The sequence below is a fragment of the Thunnus thynnus genome, chromosome 21, assembly GCF_963924715.1.
Source record: "Thunnus thynnus chromosome 21, fThuThy2.1, whole genome shotgun sequence".
Lineage (NCBI taxonomy): Eukaryota > Metazoa > Chordata > Actinopteri > Scombriformes > Scombridae > Thunnus > Thunnus thynnus.
Window position 1 is genome coordinate 17423440 of NC_089537.1, and position 13532 is coordinate 17436971.

Sequence of the window (13532 nt, forward strand, 5' to 3'; positions counted from 1 at the left end):
TCTCTCTCTTTCTCTCTTATGGGGCTCAAATTACAGCTGAATTCTTAAAGACACACACACACACACACACACACACACACACACACACACACTGGTGTGCCCATGAACACTCACTATGTCTATTTATAGCCAAGGCTTGTTGAACTGATCCAGGCTAAATCAGAAAAAGATAGCCAGTAAAGCAAAGTGCAGCCATGCTCCACTGCTCTTAATATCAATGAACCTGTTAAACCTATCCCTTCAATTGATCCAACAATCCCTTTACATTAGTCTAACTTGGCCATTATGCAATATTTTTCTAACAAACACAATGGACAATTTATAACGCTGGCTGGCTTCACAAGTGGCCCAGAGGAAAATGTATGTCATTGTTCCTGTATAATAAATAAAGCGAATAAGCATCAGAGGCTGTCTGTAAATATGGCTGGCTCGGTATAGGTGGGTTATACTGAGAGGCAATAAAAGGAAATAAAACGAAAAACAAATCAGGACAGATAAGAGGCCATACACAGGGGAGTATTAGAAAATGTCTTATTAAGCCGCTGATGTTATGGTCCCCTGTCCTTCCTCAGATGTCAGCCATAGTGCGGCGTAAACACATTACCAGAGGTCAGATGACAGATTAAATGACCAGTGGGTCCAAAAAAATTACACAGCCTATAAATTGAATGAACAAGGCCAATGTATTTACAGCACTGGGATGTGGTTAGCTCCTGATCTAAATCGCTGTGGACTGATTTGCAGTTGTGCAGACTAATGGTTTAAGGCATCATTCTGTTATATGCATGGCATGATTACACCAGGCCCTTGTTATTGGTCTCTCCACACAATCTGTTTTACCACACAATCAGCTGAACACTCATCACTGTAAATGTGAAAATTGTCCCTTATCCAAATGAGAAATTGGAATTAATGAATGGTATTTTTTTTTCATTGTAAAAGTAGTGGCGAGCATGAGTTGACAAAGATTCCAATAACTCCTTGTTTAACAGATTCAACAAACATTTGCTGGGCTAAAGACAGCACAAATACGCGATTGCTACCTTACAAACATTTGTTGGCACTGTATCATCAGTTAAAGTTTTGGTTGTTTCCAACAGGTTTGTCAGGTTAGCCTTGAGGCTATGTAACGCTAACCACCTGAGAGAAATGTCAGCAAAAGCCTCTTCATGTTACCTACAAACATCTCTCATATCTTGACAATACAGCAGTCTAATGGTGTTGAGGAATGACCTCGAGGAAACCTCAACAACCCAGCATCCCATTGCAACCTATGACCTCACAGTGCACACTGTTATGTTTTAGGATAACTTACTGCCAACACTGGTGTTGAATGAGATTAATAATATTAAGAAAATGGGGTTAAATTAAAAACTATTCAAATAAATTACTTCCTGTGAACATTTAGTTTGCGCTAAATGAGTATTCATACTCACCGGACCAAAATAAGTATATTATTTATTTTTTTGAAAATAAGACATTTGGTTTTGCATCAAAACTTCCAAATAAAAGCACAAATGAGATGTCACAATGTCACATAAATTTAAATTAATTTGTATTGAGCTGACATGTCCAAAAAGCTAAAACTCAGTTTGATCTATTAATGATGCATTTGTATAGCTATAATTTTCATGCATTTTTAAAAAAAAAAGAGGAGGTAGAGATATTTTAAAAATTACTGATTTGATTTGCACCATTCATAAAAGTGCAAACTCCACTACTATGGACACTCTACAAGTCTCATTGGTGGGTGCTACACTTTATCTGAAGTTTCAGGGCTAAAATACGTTGCAGGATACAAACATAACATGAATAATGTAAAGGAAAAAAAACAAGTTGAGTGTCTATGCCATTGTTCTTTCCAGTGTAAATCCAAAGTTTCCCATAATATCATATACAGAGGGTAGAATTTCCCAGAGATTTGACAGCAAAAGGATGGTCAAAGTCGGCAGTGAGAGAGGGAGGAGAAACAGGAATTCTGTAACTGACTGTAGCATTCATTTGTGAGCCCACTGCCATCGGACCAACCAATTAAATTTTTAAGATTCACGTCGTTTATTGAGCTTCATGTCGACAAACAATGTTAAGTATGGGTGTTTGTAATTATTCTCCTCTTGATTATTATGTACAAGACTCTCAGTTCTTACATATTTAGCAAATTTCCCAAAACATCGACCCAGTTTGATTTGTAAGTGTCTTTTATAAACCCATTCTCCACATTTACAGAACATTCGCAGAGCAGTCTGGGTAAAAATCCAAATGCGCATGTCAGAACAGAACCAATCACAATGTTTGTTCACAATAACTTCCGGGTAGAAAGCCCCTGCGTCACGTACATACAATTTAATAGCGCGGAGCAAAAATCAGTGTCAGTTTAAGCAAGTAAAAAAGTAAACAAAGAAGCGTTCGTAAATAAATATAAGTAACTATAAACAGTATGTACTAAAAGTCATTAAAAGTAAGCATGAATAAGTATAAATGAGTAGAGCTATGGTAAGACGGCTTGTCACTATAACAAAGGCAGCCACCAGTAAATTCGACCGGCGGTGAGATGTCGCTTGTGGGTAGATTTGGTTTATCCAAGACGCTAGCAAAGCAACATAGTTCACAAAATAAGCACAGCAGAAACGTCAGATAGGTCGGACCAATGTGTTTAACTATATGTCTTTAAACGTTACAGGTACAGCTGAAAATGACAATAGAAATAGACATGTTTGCTACTAGTTGTCTACCCGGAAGTGATTGCTGTTGGTTACGGTGATTGGTTGAGGTCCAGGTTACAACCGAAGGGTACGGTGGGTTTGTATTCATTGTTGTATGTACAATAAACATAAGGTTATTTAAATTGTGTCGTGAAAAAAAACACACAAGACAAATAGCTATATAAAGTTGGCTTTAAAATGGTTTATATGTGAATATAACCTTCATTCCCCCCCAAATAAATAGTTCAATGCCAAAAAGGGAATGCATGGTAGCTGTAATTCTGTCTGATCCAGAGGGAGAAAAGGCATTCAGTTCTTTTTATATTATTCCATTATTACCATTATTACAGTAGGCTATTATTACATTATGCCATTTGTTTATTTGTGACGTTTTTCTGTACCTCCAACACTGTAATGCTCAGTAGCCTAGATGTATTAATAGACATGTGAAGGGGTTGTTGATAGTACCGACTTCTGCCACACAGTGGTGCAATGTCACTACATTTTCATAGAGAAGAAAATACATTTTGTTTCCTTTTTTCTGCAACTGTTTTCCATATTATTGTGATGTTTGATACACTTCAGTATATAAGTGATTGTAGAAGGGTTAGTCTCGCCTTCACCTCATTTTTACCTGCCAAGCCCCGCGGAGTCACTTCTACCTGGCTGGTCACTGCCACTTATGTCACTTCTCCTTTTTGTTTGTATGTTACTTTCCATATAAGGGAAACGCCAACAGCGCAATCTGGTCCCATTCATTTGCCATCCGGGCACATTAAAAATACTCATTGAATACACACACAGAGAGAAGTGTTTTCCCGTCGCGTGCGGCAGAGTGCTATAGTCCCCGGTGATCAGCTGGCAGACAGGGAGTTCGGTCTTTCTGTTCAAGGTGCAGGCAACCCCAGCTTTTGAACACCCAGATCCGTGGGAGTCAGTAGATTTCACCTGTGGAGGTAGGCACTAATAGTTGTTGTTTCGTGTGTAGTGTTGTAGTGTGTCGTATCGAAAATGATGAGTTCTTTGTGATTTAGGGGTCCAGTGCGGAGGAGCATTTGAGCTGCCCCATAATTGGCCGGGGTTATTATGGTAGAGGTAGGATGAAACAATTAAGCATATCATATTGAAGTCCACGGTTGGATATTTGGGTTTTTTTTTATTTTTCTTTTCTTTTAGAATAGTTTGCTACTGTTTTTCCTATATATTTTTTTTCTTTTTTCTTTTTCTTTTTTCTTTTTTTTCTTTGTTTCTTTTGTTTAGTTATATTTAGTGTTGTTTTTGCCTCTTTTGGTTCAGTATATTTTGACTGATTGTAGGATTGGTTGATTTGTGTTATCAGACGAACCCACTGCGCCTGAAGGGCCTCTTCAGGTGTATTAATACTGTCTCTGTGCCCCTTTATTTAGCTTTAGATACCCGGGCTGTACTGTGTGGTGGCTCTAGCCGTATGGGTTGTTGTGCACCTGCATGCAGATAAGTATTACACGGCACCTAGGGGTGTTAGTTTGGTGTGTTTGCAGTGGTGGCAGTGCTGTGCAAGCACATGGTGATATAGTCGTGGGAAAAAGCGGTTATCCTGTACCAGTCAGCCTGGCTTGTTAATCATGTTTTTTTTTTTTTTGTTTGTTTGTTGTTTTTTTTGTTTTGTTTTCTTTAGAGTGAGAAATACTTTGAATATATATATATTATACGCACAGACACAGCATGATCGTGAGGGCGTGTGAGGTATTTCAAACTCTTAAATACCTACTTGACATATATTTACTTTATTATATTACTAAATTGGTCCCTGGTTGTATTACAACATTACTGTCATTTTTTAAATTTATCTTTTTAAATAAATTTTGATACAATTGTACTCGAAGCCACGTCTGTTTAATTTCTTTACACTTATCTGTGTGTTGACCTGTATAGAGTAGGTGGTCTTGGGGGGAGCCCAGGTTAAGGTGGGATTAGCCTTACCCTCCAGTTGTGCAGGTCACATTATGGTAGCTTTTTTTGTTTGAGCGTCTTGTTTGTAATAGTTAAGTTATTTTCAATGTCTGTTACTCAAGAGAGTTGACTCATCTGGTAAATAGAAGGCTACACACTAGTTAACATGTAACAACCACCTCACAGTGAAGCATCTGAGGTTTGCGGTTTTGGAGTAAATAAAGTAACTTTGGCATTCTTCTACATCTCCAATGTCATTTCTGTAAATAGCATTTTTAAAAATGTTGTTTATGTTGGCAATCTGATGTCAAAGCTGTAGATTTATTACAGATACCTACATTATACAGATACCTATTTATATACAGAACCTGACTTATTGAAACATGGACACAATGAAAAATAAAATATATAATTTTTATTATTCATACGGAAATACAAAATCAAGGTACATGCACTGGTAATGGCATAAATACAGTAGGATCAACATAATTATTCAAAAAAGAAAACAAGAAACAAAATACAGGAAAAATTAAGCTTGCTATGTCATGTAAAAACATAATTTTGATCTTATTGTACTCAAAGAAGTCAAAGCAAAGAAACCACATATACATCATAACACATGAACATGTACTTTGGTCAATATAAGAAAACAAAAAGCAATTCCAAGAGACAAGATGATCAGTGAAATATTCTGTATTATGGAGTATGATATACAATATAAAAGCAGCTTTAGTGATCAATGTGGAATAGTTTAACTAAAACATTACATTTGTGGTAATAATAGCAATGCAATGAAAGCTAGTGGACTAAAGTACAATAATCAGCAGCACAATAATCAGTCTGTTTTAATGTCTAAATGCCTGCTAAATGTGTAAATGTACCATAGATTTTGTCAACCTGACATCTTAAAAGACAATTTAACACTACAAGTGTTCTTCCATACAAAACCACTCAGGAACATATTTCCACATTAGTGTTTTCTCACGACAGGCAGTTTGGCTGTGAGTATACAGATACATATAGCTTTTAAAAATATATAATATGCTTGTCAAAATACTGTCACACAATCATGATAATAAAAAAGGCACAAAGAGGACTCTGAAGTTGATAATGGACTATAACTGTGTATTTTATAACTAACTACAACTTAGAAACAAAATGTACAAATATCACAATTTTGTGCCTCAGTAACAGTCATTATTCCTCTCACCCATTCTTTTACAGGAGAACAAGTGACACTTTAGTTCAAACAGTTGGTTGAGCTTTATTTTCTGAGCCTATGGTGACACTGTTTTCAAGCAAAGTGATAATCAACATGTTTAGTATATAATTTCACCCCAATTTAAATCTTTTATGTGACAGTGTGGCTTGAAATATTACTGTCATTCAATATATAAGAATAGCACCTTAGAGCTACATTAGAAGCTCACAGTAACAGGTGTACATACAGTACACACACACACACAAGAGGCACTTCTGAGCACATATGTGTATAAATTCACACATGATGCATGCATGCACATTCATGCACATTGTTAAGACCTGAGGATGCCACAGTAATCACATAAATTTAAATCAAGATGCAAAAAGGTTGGAAATGAAAATACATTTGCTTAACTGTTTTAATAAACCAATACGCATTATTTATTCTGTACATATAAAAAGGTCTAAAAAGGACTAAAACACACTTGAAAATAAAATTGTTCAAACATATTGCAAAGTTGACCTCAAATTCATGGATTACACATTAGAGTTGTTAAAGCTTGTATGGGACTTCTTAATATAACTATTGATTCACGATGTTTAACTAGTTGATGATGAGATGCTGACAATAACATAATATAGAAATCAAACTGGTTGAGTTATTTTTCAATGGTATCTCCACATAAAAAATCTTTCGTATAAAGCTTTGCATGGCTAAAAAGGAGCTGTTGAGTCACAGGCTACACTTGCTGTAATAAACTAATATAAGAGTAAAGTTAGGTAAGCATTTATATCCTTTACACTTCAGCAAAATCCAGAGGTACACCTGAGCTCCCCTCAAGGCACAGCAGTGGATCACAGCTCATTTAAGACTTCATTCATATTCTGGGACCAAATTTCTTAAAAATGCTAAAATTATTATCTTCTATCAGCCAACCATTTCACATGAAATGCTCCACATGCGACTGTAAACCCTGTCCATTTTGCAAACAAGGCAGGTAAAATGTGAAAAATGATCTTGAGTAACTCAAGGCTCTTGTTTACACACAACAGAACAGGTTTTAATCCTTCACCATGTATATTTTATCCATCCAGACACAGAAATCCAAGGATTAGAAAAAAAACAAACAAACAACAAAACAATATGAAACTTAGTCTTTAAAGCCACAAAGATGGGATCAGAGTCTCATCCTGGCAGCCACAGCACGCTGGCATATCCTGCCACCACAACCCCTTCACTACACCATGAACTGAGTGTATCCCTCAGCACCTGTGACGATTACATCCATCCAGATCCTCATAGCCTCAGGAGAGGGAGCAACCATGTAGTAGACCCTGTCGTGAGTCTTCACACTGAAGGTCAGGGAGGGGTTTGGACTCTGGGAGGGAGAGAGGGAGGGAAGAAACAAGAATGCAGGAAAGAAAATAGAGAAGGAAGATTGTGAATGATGAAAACGGGTATTTATAGTGAAATAGGATACTGAATCATACTTTTCAAGAAGGGAGTTATTGGAATACATTACTTTTCCCCACATATACCTTATGTGCATTCTTCAAGTGGTCGTAATACACTTCTTCAATAGCTTGGAAGTAGATCACTCCTTTCAGCTTGGCTTCATGCTTGTCTACACAAATAAAAATCACAAACACAGTAGCTGTAACTCATCATATAAATTAAATGTACATATAAATGCATGTAAATGTACTGTGACATTCAGTTTTATTTATGTTAATTAATCTATATCTTGATTCCTCTCAGTTTCCTACGTATTTCTCTGAATTGTGTCTTTATGTGGTTGCATTTGTGTTTGCATGTGTCTCTTCTGTCGTACCTGCAAAGTAGGAGAGCGTACGTCGGTTGCGGTCAAAGACGAACCAGCGTTTCTTCCAGGTTTTGATCTTGCCTCCCATCTTGACCAGGTAGCCTCGGCAGGTCTTTTCAGAGATGGACAGGTGGAAGCATGTGTCTGTGCTGTGGCCCGCCGACTCAATGTGAGCCCGTAGGTCAAAATCATCCTTGCGCACCGGTAGGTACCGCGTTAATGGCCGGGACTAGAAAAAGAGAGAAGAAATTGATTTAAGTGATGACAATGATGTATTTCTATTTTCCTTTTGTGTTTATATGACTCATACAAATCATGCAGATGTATGTCACATGTAAAGGAAAAATTCATGAGTGAGATTCTTTCTTCTGCTGCCAACCACTGATTATCCATGCGAGAGAACAAAAGATGATTGATGGAGCTTATACTGAGAACTGTTGGCATGGACGTGATTGAAACCATACAGAAAGAGGAAAATATGCATGAGAAACAAAAAAAGTGAGATGTGAGTCCACAAGTTTAAAAAAAAAAACAAAATACACATGTTGTGAAACCCTACAACACTACATTACTGAAGACAAATCCATGCTCCAGTACTGTCTCTCTCTCACCTGTGCCCTCTGTTTCTCTCGTAGTTTCACCTCACGGTCGATGAGTTTCTGGCGTCTGCTTGTCTCCTCCTGTAGCCTTTTCTCCAGATCCTCCCTTCTTTTCTTCTCTTCGTCCAGTGCCTGCTTTCGCATTTCCATCTCTTGCTCCTGAAGGATAATTGTTACAATGCTTTACAAAACACATACATTCAGATGGAAAAAATGCTTCACTGTTTTATAAAAATGGCAAACTGCCAAGTTTTGTACAGGAGTATTATGAGTTAAAGTAATGCTTCTGTGTCTTTAAGTTGGATTGTGATTATGGTCGTCAACGGTAGTAACCTTGTGTTCGAGGAGCCGGTTCTTCTCTGCCTGCGCTTCTCTCAGAAGACGCTCCATCTCTTCAAGCTTGGCCGCATTTGAAGTACTGGCACTGCACCACACAAACAACACACATTTTTTTTTTTAAAAAAGGGAGAAAAAGTTCTTCACAATCAACCACTTGGCATGAAGCCATGATAAAAATATCAACTTTCATGTGGCTGAACCTGAAATACACAGAAAATGTAATGGAACCGAGTAGCTGCCCACTTAATCAGTTAAACCTGCTACACCCGAAACAAGCGTGACGAACTGAATCCATTCAGGGCTTTTCTGTCTGTTTTTTCAGGTGTGTTTTCTGAGAATCTCTGGGTCAGTTAAGGATATACAATACTAAACTTTGTACTAAAGCCTCCACTGAGACTGTGGTGGAGTGTATTGTCTTACTTTCAGATTAAGCGTAATCCGTGTTTGAGAAACCATACACATACAACACACGCACACGGTCATGGCTTAAAGCTTTCTGTTTAGCATTCCAACCTAAAGGCCACACTCCCCTGAGAATACTTCTGATTATTCAGTGTTTATGCATGTGTGTGTGTGTGTGTGTGTGTGTGTGTGTGTGTGTCCTGGATCAAAGAGGAAATCAGCCTGGAAAGGAAGCCTGGATGTCAAGGCAATCTAAGAATCTGACCATCTCTCTTTGGTCTTTATGACTCTCTGCTATGTCGCTGTCTGCCTTCAGTTTAGAGCAGCAGACTGAGCTAAGCTCTAGATTTTAACGACCGCAGATGGTCTACACATGACATGAATTGTTAACTGACAACACAAGGAAGGGATATGTAAATATGTTTGTCTGTGTGAGGCTTTGTCATGTTAAATAACATTTCTCTCTCTCTCTTATTTACTTGCTCAATCCCCCCCCCCCCCCTTCTCTCTCTCTGTCACTCTCACCTACAGACACAAATACAAATTCTCTCTTATCTGGAGCCAGAAGGAAATGGATACCCAGTGTTGATCCGTGATGATGTCACAACACCGTTAAGATGAATGGTACGCATTAAACTCAGTCTAAACAAATCAGGAAGGGAAGTAGGGTATCCCAAGTAACTGAAATTAGAAAGATGGATCGGGAGGGAGGGAATGAAGAGATGTAGAAACAACAAGAGCAAGAAAAGAGAAGAAAATGCTTTCCCGCTCTCTTGTATTTTTTAGTAGGAGCGTCCAGTTTGCTGTCAATTCAATCCTGCATCTCTCACTCTATATTCTACCATAGTTTCAACTGAACACTACCACCAATTATACACACATCAGTCAATTTTGGATGTGAATACCACCTTCAGTCTGTTATTGTTAAACACTTTTGCAGGTAGCTGGTTTATCATCCTTCACTTTTATTATAACAACTACTTAGGCAGAGATGAAAGTCTGCATGTTATCCAACCCAGCCAATGTGATGGGCAGACTTGAATAATACAGTGTCATTGCCTGTGTATATGCTACATTTCAGTCTAGTCATCCCCTGAAAAATTAGAACATGACTGATAACAGTATTTCTTTAAACACTACAGTTAGATATGATTTTGTCTAATCCAACATTATAACAAAGTAAAGTTACCATGTTGCTGTAAAACTTAACACAACACAATAATGAATGAATGGACAGTAGTCAAGTAATTAATATACTGCAACTTCTTCCATTTTTGACTTCTCCTAACTCACCATGCAATACACACGTCTTATTTCCCTGACATTACTAACATGAACATTTATGCAACCTAGCTCCAACTTCCATCCTCTCCTCCTTCCCTTCCCCTTTTCGTTTCATCCCATTGTCATTCTCTTACCTGAGTCGATGAGAGGGAATCGCACTCATAGTCATTGTAGAGCAGTCCAGTTCAAACCTATTTACTAACTGGACTATCTCAAAAAAACCTTATTTATCTTGCTCCAACACTCGGATCTCCAGAAAACGAGACACATCACTGGCACAAGACACGAATCACATTCTTCACATGTATCAACAAACTACACTGCACTGATCCAGGTTCCACCACACATTCCTTCCAGTCCAATCTAAGCGAGTACAGTGCAGTCCAACTGGAGCCATACTGAGGATCACAGAGGCAGTTTGCTCCACAAAAAGTCACAGTGCAGGGTGGTCAATCTGCAAATGGTTTAGGACTGTGCAAAAATCTATCTGCTGAAACAAGACCATACCATTCACAGAAACAAGAGGAGGGGAGACAAAAGACAGATGCAACCACTGTAAAAAAAAAATGAGAGAAGGAAAGCAAGCACACATGGTTTTAGTCCAGACGGGGGGCTGGACCCCTAAAATGTACCTCCATGCTCATACTGGTTCGCTCAGTTCATCTGAACCTGAGGGGGTTGACTGTGAACACACACACACACACACACACACACACACACACACACACACACACACACACACACACACACACACACACACACACACACACACACACACACACACACTAGTGCATAACTTCATGTTTTCCGTCTTCCGTAACCTGACCTCTGTAACACTAATCAAGAGTCCCCCTCAACTCATATAACACACAGTTCCACACATCCAATTCTCCAAGGAGAGACCATGAAAGGCGGGAAACCTCTATTTTGCAGCTCCACACACTTTTTACATTAACTCACTTTCTATTCTTTCTTTGTTGCCCCCACCCCTCATCCCCTTCCTACAGTGTATGTTTCATATTATGAACACAAAAGGGACATTTTTGTGTTTTTGAATCTCAGTTTTCAATTTTGTCTGTCTCTTGTATTTCAACTTTTTGACCTTTGTCATTCAGTTCTTGTTCTTGTTTTCTCTCGGTTCTTTTTTAAAATATATGAAAGTTGCAAAGAGTTATGTTCATCAACACACACTTGATATAAAATTTTTAAGGCTAATTAAATCTTAAACACCACAGACACTTACCTGGAGACATTGTCAGGAGAGCATGCAGAGATGCTGGTTTCAATGGAGTCCGTACTATCCACACTCATTGTGTCAAAGGCCTGGTTGTCACGGTACCCAAAGGCATCGAGGTAGACATTGGTCTGGGAAGCTGCTCGGGAGCTAGGCTGACCTGGACACACACACACACACACAGAAAAAGAAAAGAACATCAGCTTCAGTGGCATGACTTGCATACAACGTGATCAACGTTACTTACTCTTCCTATGTATGCATGCACACGATTGTTATACCTGTCTGTGTCACTCCCTCTGGGACAACAGTTTGCCCAGCTGTCTTCAATTTTGGATCACAGTGTCCCGCCACTGTGACTCACACTCTAATACGTCCAGTCAGAAATATCCACACCTTTACGGTGCAAGTACGTCAAGTAAAAATGTGTCCAAATAGTGGAGCTCACAAAAAAACTGTGTGTGACATGTCTCAAAAAAGAGCTAGAAATGAGTACATGCAGTACAATGTAGTCCTAAAAGTAGTTTATGCAGTTCAAAGATGTCTGGTAAAGAAAATGAGACATTCTCAGAAGCAGAGGGAAGAATGATGACAAAATTATGGTGCAGATACAAGAAGAATGCACACACATACGTGCAAACACAAACACACAACCTGATACCATCTGGCCCTTGCAGCAGACCCGCCCATCTGATGAGCCAGATCAAGGGACCAAAGGGACTGAGGGATCAGATTCATGTGCCCCTGCCCGGAAAAAACAGCTGTACCATTTCAGCACAATAAGCATTTAAGAATACTTATTTGTGTTTTTTTCCCCAATATGTGTTGTAGAAAGGTGGTGAAGAAACAATTACCTATGAAAGATGGTTGATGCAGCTAAAAGTGTGTTCAAAACCATGTATCAGCAAATATCCAAACAGAAGGCAAAAGGATTATACTCTGTGGTTAGTGAACAGCAAATTTTTCCTAATGATGGGAAATGGCTGTTGGATGTTTGTGGCAGGAAGTGGATGTAGAAGAGATCTACTCTTAAGTGTACTTTTTTACATTGTGAAGTCATATAAAACATTTTCATTGACTGATTTAACAGTTGTTCACATTCAATCCAGCGCATAAATAAATTGTTCTTAGTCTATAAGCCTCAACTGAACAGTCACACACGACTTGATGAAGCTGCTCTCCTCCACTGACATTCTTACATTATCTCCACTGACTGATAACAAATGAGAAACAGTGTAATCAAACAAAACACAATGAAGTGCACAAACACACACACACACAAAACCTTCAAACAAGAGTTGATGTTACCATATAAGGTGTATTTTCATGTTACATGTGAAGAAGAAGTGAAGGAGCCACAAATAAGAGAGAAAAAGAATCTTTGTGAGTAAAAGTATATTCTTGCCATGTATTTATGTGCATCTACATGGACTCTATTTATCTGTATTTACAATTTCTAAGCAAGTATGTTTGTGGATGTGTGAGCTGATTGGTGTTGAGCATGTATATGTGTGCTTACCTTTATACAGACGTCGAGTTTCTGTTTCCTTGTTGGATAAGGAGAGAATTCTGGGAAGAATGCTGCCGCAACTTGTGCTCTGTACCAAGGGCTGATGGGACTATGAATGACCAAAAATTATTTTGAATGCCAGAGATGACAAGGGTACAGGTAAACCAAGACATAGACGTTAAATAATTTGCATTGTTTGTTTCATGACATACATGTGTTCATAACCATCAGTATGTGTGTGTGTATGTACCTTGGAAGGATAGCTGCGTCCGAGTGTTGCACATGTGAACTGGGGGGTCATGGTGGGTGTGGTTTTCTTCCTGGGTAATGTGCCACTTAGATGGGATCCACCTTCTTTGTCAGACCTCTTCCTCTCCTCCAGCAAACGGAAATGCTGATCAAACACACAGAAAACACAAGATTAAAGATCAAAATGATCCGTTTACATTTTAAATGATATAACATTTTCCCACATCTTTAAGGAAAATGTAATGCTAAAAGTCC

The 13532-nt window shown here is 38.4% G+C and overlaps 1 protein-coding gene across 6 annotated transcripts in view; it reads right to left on the minus strand.

Annotated features, from left to right (window-relative positions):
* Positions 1 to 5034: 5034 nt before the first annotated feature.
* The window catches only part of phldb2b (pleckstrin homology-like domain, family B, member 2b), a 40910-nt gene continuing 32412 nt past the window's right edge, over positions 5035 to 13532 (minus strand). For all 6 annotated transcript variants that reach the window (XM_067578605.1, XM_067578603.1, XM_067578606.1 and 3 more), the window contains 8 exons: positions 13279 to 13422; positions 13038 to 13137; positions 11528 to 11678; positions 8593 to 8683; positions 8272 to 8418; positions 7670 to 7889; positions 7377 to 7462; positions 5035 to 7216 (listed from right to left, as the gene is read on the minus strand). In XM_067578605.1, coding sequence (XP_067434706.1) covers positions 7076 to 7216; positions 7377 to 7462; positions 7670 to 7889; positions 8272 to 8418; positions 8593 to 8683; positions 11528 to 11678; positions 13038 to 13137; positions 13279 to 13422 — 1080 coding nt within the window. In that variant the 3' untranslated portion in view covers positions 5035 to 7075. The remainder of the gene's footprint in view (positions 7217 to 7376; positions 7463 to 7669; positions 7890 to 8271; positions 8419 to 8592; positions 8684 to 11527; positions 11679 to 13037; positions 13138 to 13278; positions 13423 to 13532) is intronic.